This window comes from Lithobates pipiens, unplaced genomic scaffold (genome assembly GCF_037356315.1).
Source record: "Lithobates pipiens isolate NorthernLeopardFrog02 unplaced genomic scaffold, aLitPip1_a1.2 Scaffold_13, whole genome shotgun sequence".
Lineage (NCBI taxonomy): Eukaryota > Metazoa > Chordata > Amphibia > Anura > Ranidae > Lithobates > Lithobates pipiens.
Genome location: NW_027507718.1, coordinates 142,451,763 through 142,474,264, shown reverse-complemented (window position 1 = coordinate 142,474,264; position 22,502 = coordinate 142,451,763). Strand labels below are relative to the sequence as shown.

The window sequence follows — 22,502 nt, the reverse complement described above, 5'->3', positions numbered from 1 at the left end:
TCACGAGAATTCCGGCGTATAAATGAAGGAAGTTCAACCATTTAAAGACCAAACCTTTTCATGCATTTATTTTTTGGAGAGACCCTAGAGAATAAAATGGTCGGTTGTTTCAATATTTTATGCCACACCGTCTTTGCACAGCAGTTTTTTAAACGATTGGGTGTGTTGATGTTGCGCTAATCTTATTAAATTATAAATCAAAGGACTATCTGACCTTCTTGGTCTACCTTGCTAATACAAGGTTAACCTCTTAGACAATGGTTAAAAAAATTGTTAAAATTTTTATTTTTTATTTTTTACAGTTTAAATATACAATACACTCTTGATGTTCAGATATTACCATACATTGTTAGCAATTACATTGTAGGTATTTGTATAATAAAACATGAATAAAGTGCCAAAATTAAAAAAAATTATATATAAAGAGCACAGCAACAATCTGTAAACACACTGCAGAAGTGCTAACACCCAACGGTGTTGTGCATGTGTATACAAAAGAGATAATGGTGTTGACTACTTTATATCAAAATACAAAATTATAGCCGACTATGGTGCCAATTTAAAGAGAAAGAAAAAAAGTGAAAAAGTAAACGCACTACAGAGACAATCTGTGTGCATAAAACTTCCAATGATGTGTATTATAGATCTATCTATGTATATAAATATAATACATTTTAACGTGAAATGTCATGGAAAAAAAAAGTGCTAAGTGCTCAATAGATTGGTGCAAATAATAAGATGCACAAAGTGAAAAACAAGATAAAATCTATTCTTTTAGGAATATGTATAAAATCCCAAATATAAATAAGAATTCAATACAAAAATCAATAAATAGATTGCAAAATAGATAAGTGCACTAAAGAGCCTATATATTAAATTTATAAACACAGTAAAATTGATGAGTGCACTAAAAAGCCTATAGATTAAATTTAGTAAACACACTTCAGAGCTGGTCAGAATCAGGGGGTGTGTGTGGGAGTTTCCCTAAAAGCCAATATTTTCAGTATGATAAAAAACAGAGAAAACTGTCTCTTAAAGGTTCAAGTGCTTTTCTGTGACAGGCGGCGTGCATACAAATCCAGTGACCACTTCCCAGTGCTCCCTTCACTGTGTCCGAACACTCAAGTAAGCAATGGCCCCTTACCTTAAGGCAAGGAGACAAGCACGTATAGATAAGGGTCCCTTTAAGACTCCTCTTTCTGGATCCGCACTTCTCCTTCACTTTCTTTGTACCTTTATGGAACCACTTATGGCAAGGAGACAATTGTAACACAAGTAAGGGTCCCTTTAAGACTCCTCTCTCCCAATCCACACTTCTCCTTTAATCATTCTTTATATCTCCATGGAACCCAAATGAATCAAAGAGAGCAGTACCATAGTGTAGCAGGTTTCAAAATTTATCCAATTTTATTAAAAATAAACACAAGGTACTCACACAATAATCTCTTTAAAATCAACCTATATCCGATGAGCGGCGAACACATATGGTGGAAATCAACACTGAGCGTCCTTCCCTGTCCCTGCCCGTGGCGTCATAGAACGTGACTTCATCAGGGGATGTTTTTAAAATGCATTTTTTTTTTTTAAGTACTCTTTTACACAGTAAAGTTAGCCCAATTTTTTTTTTTTTTGTATAATGCGAAAGAAGATGTTACACTGCAAGAATCGTGATCTTTATTCTAAGGGGAAAAAAACGTGATTCTCTTCTAATTTTAGCCAAAATTGTGCAGCTCTACTGTATAGTATTAGCATCTCATCAAAGTGAAGGGCTGTGCACATCTCCTGGTTTACCTTGTGAAAGTGACAGCACTGCTCCACACCTCCTGCTATTTCCTCTTTGTACATATCCTCCTCCTATCTCCCCTCTGTACAAATCCCCTGATCTCTGTACATATCCTTCTCCTATCTCCCCTTTACATATCCTCCTGCAATCTCCTCTTTGTACATATCCTTCTGATTTCTGTACATATCCTCCTATCTCCCATCTGTACATATGCCTGATATCTTTGCATATCCTCCTATCTAATCTTTGTAAATATCCTCCTGCTCTCTGTACAGATCCTCCTGATCTAAACCACTTTCCCAGAGCACTTCTCAAGTCACTGTAAACATTGTCACACACAGCATGCTCCACGTCATTCACTTGAAAGGAGCTTCTGTAAATCTGCGACCCCAGCTTCTACCTCAGCCTCCATCTTTCCTCAGTTCCTTACACACGGTGGCATGATACCAGTGACAAATTGGCACTCCTTGCTATTACTAATTTAGGAAAAGGGCTCATTGCCCGTAACTATATATATATCCACTGCGTGACTGTGACAGACGCACAACAGATGGCCGAAATTGAGCGCATGCGCAGTTAGCATCAAGCGCTGCCTTCTTGGTATTGGTTACCGCCAATTCTAGTACGGTGACATCAGTCACGAATGCAAATAAATAGCAGTGGCCCGCCTTAACTTATTAATGAAAAGGTTTCAGAAGACGTGTTTGCAGCGTCCAGCACAATGAAGCGGATAATCATCGGTATTGGCGGGTAAGTGCCCCTTATTAGCCGTCTCACCTCAGTGTAGCAGCCTGCATCTTTCTCGGAGTGTAGCAGATGGAAGAGTACAGATATATACTGATTTATTCTTTCAGCTTCACTCTGCCGCTCCCCTGGGTTATATGGCTCGGTGGTACTGAGATTCCCGCCCTGCTCTGTGAATGAATGGGGCTTCTTTTCTGGAACTCGGATAAGGAAAACTTCCCGCCCAAATAGCATGGCCTCATATTACCCCCCCAAATCCCGCCAACTTCAGGCGCACACCTAGCACTGCTAATGTAGTGTGTACGTTTTTTTTTTTTTTTTTAACTAGCTTAAAACGTCTGGTAATGTTTATATATGTGTGTATTGTTCTTATTAATATAATATAATTTTTTTTTCTAGCAAATGGTAGCTTTAGAGCTCATTCACAGGGGCAGAAAAAGTTCTAACTTTCTCTAAAGTTTTTCTGTCCCTGCCAATGAGATCTAGGCTACCACTTGTCAGTTTAAATAACAATGTACTGTACGCATCACTATAGTAATCAGCGAGTCCATACACACAGGCATCTGAAAACGCATGCCGCATTTAGCCCTGCACAGAAAACAAATGAAGACTCCGCTGTAGATTTTAGGTGTGCGGATTCCCCCCCCCCCCGTGTGTGTGTGTATATATATATATATATATATATATATATATATATATATACACACACACACTTTAGGTGGATTTGTGACACTGGGGCTCTGCCAGCAAGATTTTTTATTTATTTTTTTTGTGCTAAAAATTTGACTAAAACGCAGCTCTCATTTATTTTATTTTTTTGCCCATGTGATAGAGCCCCTATAAAGCATTGTTAATTAACCACTTGCTTACTGGGCACTTAAACCCCCTTCCTGCCCAGAGCTGCTTTCAGCACTCTCAAACTTTGACAATTACTCAGTCATGCAACACTGTACCCAAATTAATTTTTTATCTTTTTTTTTTTTTTTTCACACAAATAGAACTTTCTTTTGGTGGTACTTAATCACTGTTGGGTGTTTATTTTTTAGCTAAAAAAAAAGACAAATTTTGAAACAAACAGTTTCATAGCTTGTTATAACATTTTGAAAACATAATTTCTCTTATATTCACCGACCGACACAGCTCCTCTCTCAGCCATTGGGTTGTTATGCCACCTTTAGGAGAATACTTGGCAGTATTCTAAAGATGGCATAACAACCCAATGGCTAAGAGAGGAGCTGTGTCGGTCGGTGAATTACAGAGAAAAGGATTTTACGGTGAGTACAAAAAAATTGTATATTTTTCTCCTTCATTGATGTGCGCTGATTAGGCTGCACTGAGAGGTGACACTGATAAGCAGCATTAATTGGCACTGGTGGGTAGCACTGATAGGTGGCACAGATGAGGCAGACGCGGCTCTGTGTGAGGGGCCGATGTCCCTCTGACAGAAGCCAATGATCAGCTATTTTTTTCCCCTCATGCAGTGTGGGGGGGAAGGTCAACCGATCTTCTGTTTACATCACGTGATCAACTGTCATTGGCTGACAGCTGATCACGTATCATAGACTTGGTGATCACAGGGGGCGCGCAGGCAGCTCATGCACGGGAGGGTGTCATTTGATGGCCTCCTGACAATTAAGGCCTGCGTTGTAGCTGTCATATGGCTATAGTGTGGGCGGGAGGTGGTTGGTGATGGCAGGAAAAAGACTAATGGTCTACCCCATTTTTTTTTTTTTTTTTTTATATATATATATATATCACCCTTTTGGTAAATGAATACTTTCTAAGATTAGTTTTTAACTTTCCTCCTGCTAGAATGACATGTCTCCGTGTTTTTGATTTTGGTTTGATACTGAAAATGCTGCCCTCCTGAAATGTATTCTCCCCATTCGATGTTAAAGGTTTCAATCATGTCTTCCCTTTCCTCCAGATTGTACATAATAAGTCCCTTAACTCTTTCCTGAAATGTTTTATCCCCCAGATCTCTGAACATTTGTCGCCTGTCTCTGTACTCATTTAGGGCCAATTCACACCACAGAAAGGCAGTCCGGATGCTTTTCTGCATGCGCATTTTCGATGCCTTCTAGTGCACCCCCCTTTCTTTTTATTCCAGTGCAGTTTTTGATGTGGGTTCCACTGCAGCATGTTCTACTTTTATTTTTATTTTATTTCTGAAACTGCAAGCACTGGTGTGAACTTTCATTGAAAACCATATAAACTCCTTTCCATGCATTTTTGATGCACTGGACTGCATGTGGCATGAAATGGCCCACAATCTTAATACCTTTTTTGTAAGTTAGGTCTCCAGAACTAGACACAGTGTTGGAGAGTTACTAAAACCAGAGAGTGCAAACTCAGGTTCAGCTCTGCAGAGCAACCAATCGACTTCCAGGATTTATTGGCAAAGCTTAATTGAACAAGCTCAAGTTAGAAGCAGATTGGTTACTGTGGACAGCTGCACCAGATTCTGAGTGCAGCCGCTATAGTAAATCCCCCCAATTCTAAATGAGGACTCACTAAAGATCTATATGCACATCTCGTCCTATCTTATCAATATCTTTTTGTAAGTGGGGTCTCCAGAACTGGACACAGTGGGATTGATTTACTAAAGGCAAATAGACAGCACTGTGCAGTTGCTCCAGAACTTATTAAATGAGGTAAAGCTTTACTTTGCATGTGAGTGGGTATTTGTAAAAATGCATTTTTTTGCTTGCACTATTTACTCACCAAGAGGAGAACCTTTGGGGGAATCTAGGATGGAAAAGGACCTGGGGGTCCTTGTATATGATGGGCTCAGCAATGGCATTCCATGCCAAGCTGCTGCAATCAAAGCCAATAGAGTTTTTGTCTGTTTATACAATATTTCTAACACATAGCAAAAATTACACCCCAAAATAGATTCTCCTACTCCTCCTGAGTATGGTGATACCACATGTGGGAGACTTTTCTACAGCCTAAACACATAGAGACCCAACATGCAGGGAGCAGCATCAGGTGTTCTAGGGGCATACATTTCTCAAATCTAATTTGACTGTCCATTACACTTTTGTGAGGCACTGTAGTGGCATGAATGGGGATGGCGAAGCATGGTTGAGCCATAAATGTGGATGGCTGAGTGGATAGGATGGATGAGTATGACAGAGGGATGGCTGAGCATGGATGGATGGATGGATGAGGTAGCAATGGGCACAGAGCAGCACTGTGGGCACTACAGATCCAGCCCACAGCGCTGCTGCAACCAATCTCTCCCCTCTCTGTACAGAGAGGGGAACCGGACATGGCCCTCTGGACCCAGCACTCATGGATACTCCTAGGGGGGCGCGGGAGCGTGATTCTGGAAGCATGTCAATGTATGCCCTCCCAGAGTTATTGGGCTATAGCGTGGTTAAACTGCGTAGAGGGTTCTTTACTGTAAGAGTGGTAAGGATGTGAAATTCTCTTCCACAAGCAGGGAGAATTGGTAATTTAGAAACACTATTGGATGGGCACCCTTTTTTTTTTCAACCTCGCCCACCATGTAACATGATTGAATGATGGCAGTTAGCAGAGCTCCCGCTCATTTACTAAGCTTTGGAGAAACCGTGCAGTCTGTTTGCCTTTAGAAAATCAATCCCACTATTCTAAATGAGGGCTCACTAAAGATCTATATAGGTAACAAAATAGGTCTTGATGCCTCAGTCTCTATACTCTTGTCTTAATATCTTTTTGTAGGTGAGGGCTCCAGAATTGTACACTGTATTTTACATGAGGTCTAGTACAAGATCTATATAGGGTAATCCCCGAACCTCTTGTCTGTCTCTGGACTTGTTTTATCTTATTAGTATCTATAAAAGATCATCCAATCATGTGCAAGCAAAAATTCAGTTTTTTTTTTTTTTTTTTTTTTTTTTTCTTTACATTTACAAAGAATACCTAGTCACATGCAAAGAAAAGAGCTTCTTATTCCCCTATGTACATCTTTTACTAGACCTCATTTAAAATATAATTGAATCTCTACCTCAGCGCTGTTCTGAGTCTTGGAGCTCAGATAGGTTCCATAGCCCTAGTTCCTACTACTGACTATGCAGATTTGGGTTTGTTCTCAGAGGTCTGTGATTTAGGACTCATTTAAACCATAGCCAGTAAAAAAATGTTCTAGAATGCAGCATGGTAACATATGCAAGAAAAAAATCAACGTATTTCGTTGAGCCTAGTTTACACCATTGAGGCTCATCACACTGGTCACTTTTTTTTTTTTTTTTTTTTTTGACACATGGTGACATTTCATTAAATTATTTTGGCCACTTAAGGGTGCATGTCGGTGGCTTGCCTCACATTGCACTGAAAAAAGTACAGCATAGTTTCATAGTTAGTAAGGTTGAATAAAGACACCAGTCCATCCAGTTCAACCTGAGTGAGTGTCTACAATTGTCCCTGTACATTGCACACTCACATTGGTCCCTACCCTCAATGAGCCCACAATCCAAGGTCCCCATTCATATACTAGGGCCAATTTTGGACAGAAGCCAATTAACCTACCTGCATGTCTTTGGATTGTGGGAGGAAACCGGAGTACCCGGAGGAAACCCACGCAGGCACAGGGAGAACATGCAAACTCCAGTCAGGTAGTGTTGTGGTTGGGATTTGAACCAGTGACCCTTCTTACTGCTAGGTGAGAGTGCTACCCACTACACCACTGTGCCATACCCTAGCATGGTGTACTGTTTTTTTTTTTTTTTTTTTTTTTTTTTTTTTTTTTTTTTCATTGGGGTGGTGTGAACCAGCCAGGTAGGCGACACAGCATTTTGCCTTGACTTCTGGTGGGACTGCAGTGGAAAAGCTGCCCATCGCAGTCCCACTGCACCTGGTGTGAACATACACTTATGGGAAAGTGTGCATTATGTTGCGTTTTTTTTTTTTTTTTTTGTACCTGAATGAACCTCAACACATGTAAAAGCAAACAAATTGCTGCACTGCTCAAGGTAGGCTCACAATACCCATTGTAGTAATCCCAACACCAGGTGCAAGCCCACCTTGTAACCAAGAATAAGATGTCAAACAAATAGGGTGGCTGCACACCGGAATAGGAAACTCCAAAAGATTCCAACTTTATTTAAAGTAAAATTCATACAATGGGACTCTGTGACACTGTGCATGGTATGGCTTTTACTTAAAATAAAGTTGCAATCTTTTGGACTTTCCTACTCCAGTGTGCAGCCATCATATTGATTTGACATGTAAAATGCAGCATGGTAAAAAAAATAAAAAGGCAAAAAAATGCTCAAGTGCAAGTAAAACATTCAGTACCCGGAGCTGCACACTGGACATGAAGATTGCAGTGTACTGTTTATCAGCCCTAAAAGTGAGTAATCCATTTTTTCCTTCTTTGAGAATTCAATTATTAATATCTTATTTTTATTTTTTATAGTGTTACCAATGGTGGAAAGACGACTCTGACGAAAAGGCTAGTTGGTAACTTGCCTAATTGTTGTGTGGTCCACCAGGATGACTTTTATAAGGTAAGTTTTGCCTGTGATTCTTTCCTGATGTCTGTAGTGCAGTTGAAGGCTGCCTGCCAATATTCCTCTATACTTGATATTATATACCAGCTGTGGTACAGTTACAGTACCTAGCCCTTTTCTAAATGTTTTCCTTCTGTTGCATGTCTTCTCTGAATCTGACACTTTCCTTTTTTTGGGATTAGTTTGTCGATTATGGGCAAACTTATCTTTTTGAAAGGGCTTTTTCTATCAATGTTCTCTTCCATTGTGTGTGTTGGAGCTGCATCATTTGCAGCATTGTTTATTGCTCACTATGTTTCAGCCACCAGATGAGATAGAAGTTGGTGACGATGGCTTTAAACAATGGGATGGTAAGAACGGTGTTCGCTGTAGGAAGCAGTAATGTATATCATAAGTACACTTTATTTTTTTTTAAATCTATATACTTAAAAACACATTACATTTTTGCTAGTTTGCTTTTCTGATTCACTTCTCAATCTGCAGTGATCACGGCCATAGACATGGAGGCCATGGTGAATACAGTAACAGCCTGGGTTGAAAATCCAGTGAAGTTTGCTCGGTCTCACGGAAGATCCCTTTCAGCATCTTCTAACTCTGATGTTCAGATACTGATTGTGGAAGGATTCTTGATTTATAACCACAAGTAAATTTTAGGTTTTTCATGAATCTTCTTAAAACTGTGAAAACTGGCATGTTAACTGACAACCTGCATCTGTACTGTAATGGTTAGCATCACTGGTTTATGTTATAGGCATAGCTCACCTCATGCCAAATACTAATAAATGCACATTAACCACTTATCTCAAAATTGTTTACAAGTTAAAATCTTTTTATTTATTTTTTCTTTTATTTATTTTTTAGAACCCACAAACATTATATAATTTTTTTCTAACACCCTAGAGAATAAAATGGTGGTTGTTGCAATACTTTCTCTCACACTGTATTTGTACAGTGGTCTTACAAGCGCACTTTTTAAATTTTTTTTTAAAGAAAATTGTGAAGTTAGATATCTCTATCGTGAAAGATGTTACGCCGAGTAAATTGATACCCAAAATGTTATGCTTCAAAATTGCACCCGCTTGTTGAATGGTGAAACGTTTATCCTTGCAAATCTTCATATGCAATGTTTAAAAAAATTCTAAGGTTGCATGTTTTGAGTAAGTCTAAGGCCAGAATTATTGCTCTCGCTCTAACGATCGTGGTGTTGCCTCATGTGTGGTTTGAACACCATTTTGATATGTGGGCGCTACTCACATATGTGTTTGCTTCCGCACAGGAGCTCGGCGGGATGGGGCATGTTAAGAAAAATTATTTGTTTAACTCTTTTTATTTTTACACTGTTCTTTAAAAAAAAGTCACTTTTATTCTGGTGCTGCTGCCATAACAATGCTATTCCACTTCAAAATGCAGTTGTATAATGTTGGCCACCGGTACGTAAGTGGTTAATTGTGCATTTATTACATTTCTGCATTAGGCCGGGTTCACACTATAGCGATGCAGGAAATCCGCGGCGTTTACCCGCATCGCACACCTCCCGCCGGCAGTTCACACTGCCCTATGCGGACGGCTGGGAGTGTCAATGTTATGTTAATGACACCCCCAGATCCGTCGGCATATCGCAGTGCGATCTGCCGACTCGCACAGGAATCGGATCGCATGGTGTGAACCCCCATGCGATCCGATTCTGTTGCGGACCCAAAAAAGGGTCCCGTGCGAGTTTGCTGCGGGAGCGCTGTGAATTCAGCCATACTATCTGTATGGCTGAACTCGCATCGCTACGGAGATCGGATGTGATTTGCTGTGCGAATCACATCCGGATCTCCCCCCGCAGCGGTGTGAACCCGGCCTTAAAGTGATACTAAAGGATCGTATTTATTTATTTATTTTTAAATAACAAACATGTCATATTTACCTCCAATGTGCAGCTTGTTTTGCACAGAGTGGCCTGAACATTCATTTCTGGGGTCCCTCTGCGGCTCCTCCCCGCATTAGATAACCCCCTTGGAGAGGTGTTTACCTTGCGGGCATGCTCCCGAGTCCAGCATTCGGCATCCATAGAGGCCGATTGCAGGACTTGGGCCCTCGTCATTGGATTTGATTGGCAGCAGCGAGAGCCAATGGCTGCGCTGCTATCAATCTATCCAATCAAGAGCCAGAAACCCATGGAAAGAGGGACTGCGGGGACATGCTAACGGAAATTTGGGGCATAGGATACATTAAGCCAAAAAAACAAAAGCCTTTACAACCCCTTTAAAGCCTGCAAATTATTGCTGCAAGGCTCCTACATTGTTTCCCTCCAAGTCTGTACAGAGCGGCAGACCTTCAGTTATTGGGCTGGAGGAAGTAAACAATTGACTACAAATGCTGTGACATTTCTGCACTTGTGTGCCACTGCAGTCTACTGGTCCCTCTGCTATGGTGGAAGATGGGACTTGTAGTCCTTTTTAAAGGTCCCTGTAAATGGATGACATGGTTGTGTGGATGGAGCTAATCATGCCATACCAAATGCAAACCAAAACAGAAGGCTACAGGGAAAAGTATTCTTCGATTCAAGGTGGGGGCTGACCCAAACAAGCTATTTACTTAAGTAACTGCTGGGGCTGCTGTTAATGCTATATAAACTGTATGTAGCTTCATGAATACATCATTGTGTTCTAGCAATAGTAATGGGACTTCCTGTCTGCTTTCGGAAAAAAATCAAATCGGACTAAATGCTGCTTAGCCATGTAGAGGAAGCCTTGTGTGTGTGTTTTTTTTTTTGTTTTGTTTTTTTTTTAAATACAAGGCTTCCTCTGGCTGAAGCTTAACCTCTGCCGCTTCTCCACCTCAGCCAATCAGAGGGGGCCTTGTATTCATTGATAAAATACAAAGTTTCCTGCGAATGGCTAAGAAGTGCTCAGCCTGAGCTTTGATCTAGGAATGAGAGAGTCCCCATTCTGCTGTCGGAGCACATTGCTGCATACAGTTTATAGCGCATTGACCGTGGCCGCAGCAATTAGTGAAGGAAATGGTTAGTTTGGGCCAGCTTAGCCCAAACAAAATATTTAAAGTAACAAAACCTGGAGTTGGGCTCTAAAGTTGCACTAAGGCCCCTTTCACACTGGGGCAGTAAAGTGCCGCTATATTTAGCAGCGATTTAATGTCAATTTTGCGGCGCTAGTGGGAAGCTTTTACCCCCACTAGCAGCCAAAAAAGGGTTAAAACCATCCGCAAAGCCTCGCTGCCCATTGATTTCAATGTTGAGGAGTGGTATACAAACAGCTCAAAAAAAAAAGCTGGCTAGCAGGACTTTTTTAGCATCCTGCCAGCATACCACTCCAGTGTGAAAGCCACACATTGGAGGCACAGGAGCGGCTCTTTGCAGGTGCAATTTTTAGCGCTATAGCGCCCTCAAAGTGCTCCAGTGTGAAAAGGATCTAAGCCTTTTGGCATCTACCTCTGCAATGCACAAGTTAGTGAGTTTTACCACAGTATACTACTGGATGGGGGTTTGAAACTTAAGATGTCTTCCAGCTGAAGCTTTGAGTTTAGTGCACAGCTGCTTGCTATATCCAGACTTTACTGCAAGATTCTACAAGTAAACCAGTCCCCATATCTCTAAATGAGAATAACTGCAATCTGTTGCCAATGGTGACCACTGGATTCCTTTTATCTTAATATGTGCTTGTGTGCACTTTAAATTAATTTTTTCCTTCTCTTTTACAGGTTGCTAGCAAGCATGTGCACTGAACGCTACTACTTAACCATTCCATACGATGAGTGCAAGAGGAGACGCGGGTATGTGTAAATCTACGTAGAACCATCTTTAATAAGGTTTAACAGATCTTACATTGTTAAAAGCATGTTCCTTAAGAAATGCTGTACGTTTTTTTTTTTTTTTTTTTTTTTTTTTTTTTTTTTTTTTTTTTTTTTTCTTTAAATGTAGGCAGCGTAGATTATAAACTCTAGTCACATTTATTTCCTTTCCTGACTAGTAAAAGCTGAACAGGCAGTTGGCTAAATATAGATGAAATGTACATGTTGGAGCAGTTTACCTGCCACATGATTTGTATTTCTGTCCATCCAGTCCTTAGAGTTACAGAGGCATGTGGTAGACACTGCTTATAGTGTCACTCTCCTGTGTCTGGACTGTGAAGGAGAAACTACAAACTGAGATCATCTCTCTGCTCTCTTGCATCAGCAAGTCCTTGTTAACACATTTATATGAGGCACATGTTCCCAACCATGTCTCTCCTCTTAGGTTGAGTGCCATGTACTACTGTATAGGGGATCGCAAGGGGTAGTCACCAGATCAAAATCTGGTACTTGTGCTAACTGAATGCATTTAGTGACCTATTAATAAATTAAATACATTTATTGTCTTGCATCTTGCTAGCAGCTTTACATAAAGTTTGACATTTCTTTCTACCTGCACATGAGTATTTGGACTGATGGGAAGGTGCATAAATTCATTTTAAGTGCTACAATAGTTCATATAATATGAAACCCCTTAGTATAGCTAGTTCCAGTCACTACAGCCTAATTGCAAGCAAGAGATGGGGCATTATTTTTTTTTTTGTACTAGTTTTGAAGAAAACCTTTCCTTAACCACTTCAATACTGGGCACTTCCCCCCCCCCCCCCCCCCCCCCCCTTACTGCCCATACCAATTTTCAGCTTTCAACACTGTTGCGTTTTGAATGACAATTGCATAGTCATGCAACACTGTACCCAAACAAAATTTTTATCATTTTTTTTTATTTTTTTTCCCACAAATAGAGCTTTCTTTTTGGTGGTATCACCTCTGGGTTTTTTATTTTTTGAGCTACAAATAAAAAGGCAAAATTTTGAAAGAATTTTTTTTTCTTTGTTTCTGTTACAAAACTTTGTAAATGGGTAATCTTCACTGATAGAAGGCACTGGTAGGCATCATGGATGGGCACGGAGTACCATCCCTATTGGCATCCCTGGTGATCCTGGGGGGGGGGAGGCGCACTGATAATCAATCAGCGAAGGACACCCGTCAGGAGAGCAGCCGATCGGCTCTCCTCTACTCACATTTCTCAGTGTGAGTGGCGGAAAAGCAAATAAACGGCGTTTGATATTTACGCTGTGATTGGACACAGCTGATCACGTGCTAAAGAGGCTCTTTGCCAAGATCGCAGATGCGGTGTGTCATGTCATTCTGGCCGATCACTGCGCTGCATGTGCACACTGGCTTGTTATCCTGCTGGATGTCATATGACTCCCAGTCAGGATAACCGAACCACTTCCCAGCCGTCATTCTGCTTTAGGCTGGGCGGGAAGTGGTTAAGAACATGACAGGAGCCATTGTCTACTTCTCATTCTGCGCTTGCTAGTTGCCTGTCTGTTGTGCTTATCCTCTTGCTTTAATGCTTTAAGATACAGAACCAGAAAACGCGCAAATATGGACCTCTGACTTCCCTGACCAGCATGCTTATCCTTGGTTATTAGCTTAAAGAATTGAAGCCAGTGGGTCAGAATAACAGCCATTCTACAAAAGTGGTCCGTAGTGGCTTTCCCTGTTTCTTAGGAAAGACTGACATTAATCACAACTATTGTAGCAGCTGGATGGTTTCTGTAATGTTGCTAGACCCCAGGTATCTATGAATCTTGGTAATTCTGTTTCCAGAGGAGTTTTTGCTAACTTTGGTTTATACGAAAGTGGTCTGAATAGGCATGGCTGCAATATGTAAGGTTGGGGCTTAGCTAGAAGTTGTCAGTCTTTGGGGCTTAGTGGGAAGTATTTTGCCTTGCTAGTACAGCTTAAATTAAGGCAAATAATTATTTATAGATATATGGTTTTCTCTCTTTTGCAGTGGCCGCAACTACACTGTTCCAGACCCACCAGGGCTGTTTGATGGTCATGTTTGGCCAATGTATTTAAAACACCGATGTGAAATGGAAGAAAGTGGTGTAAGCATTGGTAAGTGTACTAATTTGGGGTGTTGTTTTGCTATAGTATGTTGGCTTTCTTCCAGTCTTCATTGATTTGTGCAGATGAACACTACTTACTATCGCTCCTGGTATTGAAAAGACAGGATATTTAAATTTTTGTTTGTTTTTAAATGGTTAAAGGACAAATGGCTAAGGATGGCACTTGTTAAAAAAAAAAAAAAAAAAAAAAAAAATGGTGCCAAATATCACAGTAGAGGGGAAGGAAGCAAACAAGCGGAGCTTCCCCTTTTACCAGTTATCATTTACAACATGCCTTGAATTTGATTGTTTTGGGAAACCTTTAAATCAGTGGGTTTATTTCTGCTTTAACCACTTCAATACAGGGCACTTAAACACCTTCCTGCCCAGACCAATATTGAGCTTTCAGCGCTGTCGCACTTTGAATGACAATTGCGCGGTCATGCTACACTGTACCTAAATTAAATTTTTATCTTTTTTTTTCCCACAAATAGAGCTTTCTTTTGGTGGTATTTTATCACCTCTACGGTTTTTATATTTTGCGCTACAAATAAGAAAAATACAGAAAATTTTGAAGAAAAAAATGTTTTTTTTTTTCAAAAACTTTGTAAATAAGTAAGTTTTCTCCTTCACTGATGGGGCTACACTGATAAGGCGGCACTGATGGGCACCAATGATGTGGAACTGATGAGGTGGCATTGATGGACACTGATATGTGGCACGGATGGACACGGATGGGCGGCACAGATGGGTATGGGTGGGCACTCATAGGCGGCATTGGTGTTATACTGTACTAATGAGTGCCAAACAATAATGCATGCCAATCAGTGATGCCCATTGTGGGCACTGATTGGCATCCATTGTGCTGACTGGCATCTCTGGTGGTCTAGGGAGGATTACCTTTTCCCTGGTGGTCCAGTGTGGGCATCCTCGGGGTGGGCTGTGCTGATAATCGATCAGCACAGACCCCCCCCCCCCCCCCCCCCTGTCAGAGGAGCAGGCGATCGGCTCTCCTCTACTCGCGTCTGACAGATGCGAGTGAGGAAAAGCCGATCACCGGCTCTTCCCATTTACACTGTGATCAGCCGTGATTGTAAACGGCTGATCACGTGGTAAAGAGTCTCCGGAGACTCTTTACCGAGATCGTAGTTGCCGGGTGTCAGACTGACACCCCGCAACAACGATCGCCGCGATGCACGCCCCCGGGGGCGCGCAGCGGCTCATAATCCTGATCACGTCATATGACGTCCGATCAGGATTATGAAACCACTTTGCCACCGTCAATTCCCTATAGGGCGGGCGGCAAGTGGTTAAGGTGTCTACACTTTGACATACTGACTGCCCTCTCTATCAGTTTTCAGTGGGAAACTAGGCAACAGCCTTTGAGATTTTTTCAGCAAGGGGTGTCTAGAGGCACCTGTTATTTAGACATGAGATTTTCACCTGATCTGGCTAAATGACCTCTAATGTGAGTAGTCCATTAAAATACAGTTTATACTCAACTATCATACTACCCATTCCCGAAATCTTAAAGTTGTTCAAAAGCTGTGGTGTCCTGGTCTTCAAACGTCAACGGCTTTCTTGTTTTTTATATAAATTTTTTTAAAAAAAGTTATACGTTTTGCACAGAACAGCCCAGATCTTCTTGGGTACCTTGCTGTATACACAGAGCTGCGGCTTGGCCCCACCCCCTCTCCTCATTGGCTGTGATTGACAGCAGCGGGAGCCAAGGCTCTTGTGCACATCACTGGAGGAAGATTGGACTCGGGTAAGTATTGGGGAGGGCTGCTGCACACAGGAGGTTTTTTACCTTCGTGCAACAAGTTAAAAAAAATCCTGAGCCTCTATAACAACTTTAATCTTTTACAACCTGCATCACTACTGTATTCCCTTCTGACCATCAATTTTATTAAAGTTGCCTGTCCTCCAAATACTGTTTAGCAAGGAACATGCATTCCACATGAATAATTATGCTACCAAAATGAGCGTGTGCTGTAAATTGACTCCAGCATTGCTCCTGTCTCTCCTTGCTGAAGGCAGCCATTTTTCTGAAGCCTAGAGCCCCTAAACAGCAGTAAATCTTTAGGCTGTCTGCAGCATGGCCTCTACAAATTCGGAACAGTGCCTAAATAGAGAGAAACTAAGCATATGCAGAGCAGCGTGAGACAGTATTACTGGATGTTTAATATTCTACATCGCTATACCTGTGAAAAAGGGCCAGCCTGAAGTGATCTACCAGGCTTAATTTTCTGACTAAAGTTCCACTTTAGATTGTATAAACAATGCAGAAGCACAGGTAGGCAACCTTTTTAGATTGCCACTTGTTATGACTTTTAGCTGAATTCTCATAACTAACTTTTTTTTGCATTCTTGTTTCAGCATCTATAGATGGTCTTCTGTCAAAGGATGAAATATTCAGCAGAGTGTATACAGATATACTGAACAGATTTTTAAACACTTCCTAAGTAAGCCAGAATTTTGTTGGTTAGTTTTGGATCAAATAACCTTTTTTGTATATGAAGATTTGTAATTTTTTATTTTTTTTTCTTTATAGCCGGAAGTTTACCCCACCGGTCTTCTAGAAATCTGGAATGATTGTGACGTGGCCTACTGGAGAGCTAATTTTGTACATAGGGTTTTTTTTTTTTTTAAGTTATTTGCATTCTGTTAACTTTTACATGTTCAAATATTTTTTATACCAAAGTGGGACATTCCCAGTACCTTGTTCTGAAAAGATACTGTCAAACAATTCTGCAGTACAGCTGTTGTCTTTTTGGCTTATACCTGTGTTTCGGCTAAGGTCTCTGCCCTTTTTTCCACTCTGTATAAATTGCCTTGCAGCACAAACTGGTGCTGTTACAATTTTTAATAAAACAACAAATGTTAAAATAAAGAGATTTGTTTTGCTACAAAATTTCACGTTTAAAAGTTGTGACTGATGCCTGATACTGTACCATATAATGCCTATGATCTTCCAATAACAAAGAGCTTCTCTTAAAGCTAAACCTCACCTCACCAACTAGCAATCTAATAAAACAAGGTGTGGCTAGGTGTTCTTGACATGCAAACGTCTAAGCCCCGGTTCACACTGCATGATGCGCACAGGAATCGCACCCTGTTTCTGTGGACATCACATGCAATTTTGTGAGGAGCGATTTGAGCCCATTTATTTTGAATGGCTCAAATCACACCGCATCTGCATGAAAAAGCACTGCATTTTGCAAGCTGCTTTTGGGGGTGTTAACTTTTAATTGACACATGCAATAGATTGCATGAACACTGATTGCTATATGGTTTGGGAAACTCAAAGGAATCGCTGTCCTTCCCGCATCGCATTAGTGCGAACCACAGCTAAAGTATTTTTATGGGCACTTTATGTCTGATGTTTACAATTATTTTACAGAAAAATTGTGAAGGAACATTTAGGTCAAACAGACAAGCAACTTAGAAACTAGGGACAAATAAAATTTTACTTCTTTCTTTGTGTACTTGCTTAGGGGCATATAAGCAGAAAGCATTTTATACAAATGTTCTTTTCCACACTGTACACAAATATAACATGTGAAATGTCTTTAAGCCCTGGTTCACACTGACTGCGGGAACTCGCACCATTTCATTCCCGCAGGTCAGTCCTGATTTTGGGGGCGATTTCAGAGACATCTGCGTGGGTTTCTGCATAGATGTCAATAGAAATCACACCAAAATGGCCAAAAGTAGTACAGAAACTACTTTTGGAAATCAGTGCGGCACCGCACCGATTAGGACGGTGCCATTGTTGCCAATTTGACATGACAATTCGCACCAACGTGAACCAGGGCTTAAATGCAATTAAAGTGTCTCTTACCAAAAGAAAAATGTGGGTTCCCATAGACAGGTAACCCTTTAGAGAAAGCGAGGATCACTGAGGAACACCAACCACCAATATATATGGCTAATATAAAAATCCTTTTATTAAATACCACAATATTTGGCTATCATACATTATTATATAAATATTGAATAAATATATCACAAAAGGCATTCAAAAATATTACATAAAGGGGCAACCCTGAAAAGATCATGTGCATCCAGGATGTGGAGATTTGCTCCAATCCTGGCAAGCTCAAACCTAGGGGGGGGGACACATATACACAAACACCTTGTGTATACATACAACAAACATCCAGACGCCGGTAAGATCCAACTATGGCCCCTCAAATCACTAATAACCTGTATAATTTACAAAATTGATCCCCATGAGAAGGGGCTGGAAATCCAGCATCATAACTAACCATCTAGCAATGTGGGGCCAGAATCGGATCCCTCCCAGTAGCTCGAGCTGACAAAGAAAGTAAAGAAATAGTACAGTAAAGACCTGGCCAGGGGAAAGGACTATAACATAGCCTCAAATTCATATGTATATTACTGATAGTCTCCACTAGATGTATGGATCACTTGATGACCGTTGGAGCTTATAATGCATGTAAATGTTTTATAGGAATACTGCTGTATATAAAGCTTTCCCGTAAGGACCACTCACGCTTGTGAATCAGAGGGGTTCCATCCCTTGGTATATTACCAGTCAGATACTGCATGTCTGTCCATAGCTTCTGCTTGTCCCAGCAATAACATAAGTAAATCGGCAGTAAGCATATAATAGCTCCCACTCCGATCTATCTTTAGTTGAGCCTCCGGATCACCGGTTATCACTAAGTAGCCTTACTTGGCGCAGCAATCCTGTGTGTACTTATGCCTCAGTGCGGATGTCAAAAAGCCCCAGGGCAGGTCCATGTCTCCCCTAATCCATTGTCGTCCGCTCACCGCTACACTGAAGATCTTCTCAGCTGCGATCGCAGCGTGACGTCAACGCATTTCACAATAATGGTGTATTGCTTCAACTGGATGTAATGGGCATGCGCGGGTACTCCCTTATATTCAGTCCGTCTCCTGCTGCATACACACTGATTAAAATCTAAAGGAGTACTCCCCCTCAGAGCTAGTAAGGAGCACACCTAAAAAGTTCTGCAAACAGCAATCCTTATTCCTTGTCTTCTAACGGTTTTTACTGTTTTGTTCCAATACGGCAGTCACCCCGTGTTGCTACAAATATTATCATTTGTTGCCCCAATATTAAATAGTTCATCTTGGGGCACATAACACTCAGGCATTGTAAAAAAGTATATGAGAAGAGGTAAATGCAAAGTATGAAAGGAAACGGAAAGGGGAGAAGGAAAAAGGAAAAAAGGGAAGGAAAACGAGGGGGAAGCAGAGAAAGGAATAGCGACCACAATCCAACATGGCCACAAACAGGACGGTGACATAGTTACATAGTTAGTCAGGTTTAAAAAAGACACAAGTCCATCCAGTTCAACCTTAAAAACAAATAACATATAATCCTCCAGTGTCCCCCTTTTTAATCATATGGCTATTGAATATACATTTCGCATAGTCCTACAATACAAAGAGACATATTCATTAGAGTACATGTCTCTCAAGGACTAAAGGTGTATAAAGTCCACCATTCAATTGTGTCAATTGATCACCTTCAATAGAGTTTCAAGCAGGTGGGAAAGGGCTTCTATCCACAATTCACCATAGACAAGCCTCCCTTAAGCTGCTAAATAAAGTTGCTTTTTAATATTTTTGGGAGAAAATATATATATGAAAAACCTATTCCCACCATCTCTTGCTTTTTAACCTTTTTTCTTTTTACTATAAAGGCAAATCGGTTGGCACAATTCCATAAATTTTAATTCAATTACCCAAAGGCTAAGTTCACCTATTCATGGGACAGCTACTAGTTGTAATGATTATTGGTCGCCTCCCCTTCCTTCTCCCCCCTCCCCCCCCTCATTTACCAAGGACTAATTACAAAGTGCCATACTGGAATTACACAGGGAGGAATGGTTGCAAACTTAATTCCGTGTTTAACCCTTGTGGAAAAAGGGTACCCAAACGGAAAATATCCATCTTTTTTCCTTCTGTTGTAGTATCTGATCATAATCACCTCTCCTGTCTGATAGTTTCAGGGCATAAATCCCTTTAACTTGCATACCCTCTAATTTTCCTTGACGGAATTGCAAAAAATTTTGAGAAACAGATTTGTCCGGATTCTTTTCAACAATTTCCCTCGTGTTCCCCTATGCGGATTCTAAGTTGTCTTTTAGTCTTTCCTATGTACAATTTACTACATGGGCAGGTCAACATATAGATTACTCTAGTAGTGGCACAATTGATCAAGCTTTGGATCTTTAAGCATTTTTTATTATGTGCATCACTAAAGCCTGAAGTACGATGCACAAGGGACAGACCTGGCAATGTCCGCATGGGAACATACCCTTACTGCGAGGGAACTGTGACAGCCAAGACTCGTCTACACCTCTAATGTATTCCAAAGAAAATCAACCTATCGCCTATATTTCTAGCCCGTCTGGCCACCATTGCCGGCCGTTTAAAGTGTCTCTTAAACTATGTTCTTTCTCTCCTTATGCCCAACTGTAACAAAGAATTGTCTATCAAAAGATCATGGTCTAGTGAGGAAAGGACAGTGCTAAAATCCAATTGCATACAGTATGTATCAACTGCATATACTTTGCAACTTAAAATAAAAAGTGACCCTATATTCAAAAAACAGGAATAAAATATATCTATTGTTGGTTTAGGGAGACAGCACTTACCAATGAGCCATAAGTTTTACTGATATCCACAGGAGGAATGGACACTAGGCTTGAAACCATCCTTTTCGGCTCCATACACACTAGCGGTTTTCATAAGCTCAAAAAATTCTGATAGCATTTTTTGTGCCAGCTTCCAGTTGCTTTTTTGCAGTACACGAATGAAAAAAAAAAAGCTGTTAGTAGCATTTTTAGATGCAGTTAGTTTTTTCCAGCAAAAAAAGCTCCAAAAAACTCCTAGATGCTGAAGCTCAGAAAATGCTTACAGCCTAAAGTAGTGTGCATGGACACAGGATAACACTATTTAGCTTCTATGAGAAGAATAAAAAATGTAAAAATGCATATAGCTTCTAGGAGCTTAAGAAAACACTAATGTGCATGGAGCCTTAGGGGCCAAAACTATTCTGGTAAGTTTCACTTGTAGATCTGTTTATAAAGCAGGTATGGGACCTTTAAAGTGATTGTAAAGTTTTGTGGTTTTTTTTTTTTTTTCTTCTTTTAAAATAACAAACATGTTATACTTACCTGCTTTGTGCAGTGGATTTGCACAGAGCAGCCTTGGTCTGCTCGGGTCCCTCTTCTGTGCTCCTGGCGCCGAGCTGCAGCAAACTGACTTTGAGAGCAACGGGAGCTAATGGCCCTGCTGCTGTTCCTCAGCCAGTCAGGAGGAAGTCCTGGATGGCTGAGACACTTGTGGATATCGCTGGACAGAGACAGGCTCAGGTAAGTATTCAAGGGGAGGCTGCTTCTGCACACAGAAGGCTTTTTATGTTAATGCATTAAGATTTAAAAAAAAAAACTTCTGACTTAACAACCCCTTTAACTGAGCATTCTCCACCGGAGAATGTTTGGGGAAAGTAACATTCACTGTTTTCTAAATAGACCCCCTTAGTGTATCTGTTTCTTTACAAGCATAAGACACAAACATGGACTCCATCTCACAACCTCACCTAAAGTTCTACAATGTCCATTTGCATCAGCTGACTCCTAACTTTGGCTGTAAGGTCCTGCAGGCACCCGGGTTTCTGTTGGGCTTGTTTGCCTGTTCTTTGTGTTTGGAGTGTGCCAAAAACTCCTGTTTTCTAATCAGCTTTTGGATGGGATATATAGAGCATGAGTTTATATGGCTATTTCTTTAATGTACAATAGTGAAAATGTAATTTTTGTACTTCCAATAACATCCCTTTCTCAAAGTCCATTGAAAGACACAGCTACTTCGCTTTATGCAACAAGTATTGTCAGGGAAATTCAAAGCTTCTACCTACAAGCATATAATTTTTTATGATTAAAAGCACAAAACAGCTCTCTCATATAATGCTGGGAAAGTGCGCTTGTATGTCTCCAAGTAACAGACAGATGCTGGTATCACCTCGAGCTTAGCAGAATCCTCCGGAGAATAGCCAGGCTCATTTTATTTATACTATAAACATGAATAACAGAGGAAGGTGTTGGCTTCAGAATCAGCCAATAAGACACTTGTATTATTTCAAAATAACCAATCACACACATGTATATATTCAAATAGAAATACAGTAGTGTCATGTGCAGCGCCATGCGGCTAGCAAATTGTGAGACAAAGGATTCACGATTTTAACATTACTTACATGGTTCTGAACACGATCCTGTGCACATTCCCACTGCTACCAATGATGCGAGCCATACTCTATCATTGCTCAGTGGGCCATAATTTTGAATATTTATGCTATGTTTCCCATGTACGCAGATCTGCTTACTTAGGAGTTTGGATGCGGTCGCCATGGAGTGGCCAGTCCCTTGGTGAGGCATTAACAAACATCCTTAAAAGAGCACCCCTTTAAAAATTAAACATTTAACATTAGGACACTTGCTTGTTCTGGAGTCCAGCGATGTTGGCACCGCAGCTGGTAGGGTGCTGCTGCCACCAGCAGTG

General features: G+C 40.7%; 1 protein-coding gene across 1 annotated transcript; it reads left to right on the top strand.

Annotated features, from left to right (window-relative positions):
- Window positions 1–2,368: 2,368 nt before the first annotated feature.
- Window positions 2,369–16,854, top strand: NMRK2 (nicotinamide riboside kinase 2). Its single transcript, XM_077475660.1, has 8 exons — window positions 2,369–2,533; window positions 7,932–8,022; window positions 8,327–8,375; window positions 8,509–8,668; window positions 11,731–11,802; window positions 13,844–13,950; window positions 16,320–16,405; window positions 16,495–16,854. The coding sequence occupies exons 1-7, from the start codon at window positions 2,505–2,507 to the stop codon at window positions 16,403–16,405; spliced, it is 594 nt and encodes a 197-aa protein (XP_077331786.1). The 5' UTR covers window positions 2,369–2,504; the 3' UTR covers window positions 16,495–16,854.
- The last annotated feature ends 5,648 nt before the right edge of the window (window positions 16,855–22,502 follow it).

Coding starts and splice junctions, on each gene's coding strand:
- NMRK2 (XM_077475660.1), top strand. CDS start 2,505: ATGAAGCGGATAATCATCGGTATTGGCGG. Junction 8,023..8,326: donor ACCAGGATGACTTTTATAAG/GTAAGTTTTGCC, acceptor ACTATGTTTCAG/CCACCAGATGAGATAGAAGT. Junction 8,669..11,730: donor TTCTTGATTTATAACCACAA/GTAAATTTTAGG, acceptor TCTCTTTTACAG/GTTGCTAGCAAGCATGTGCA.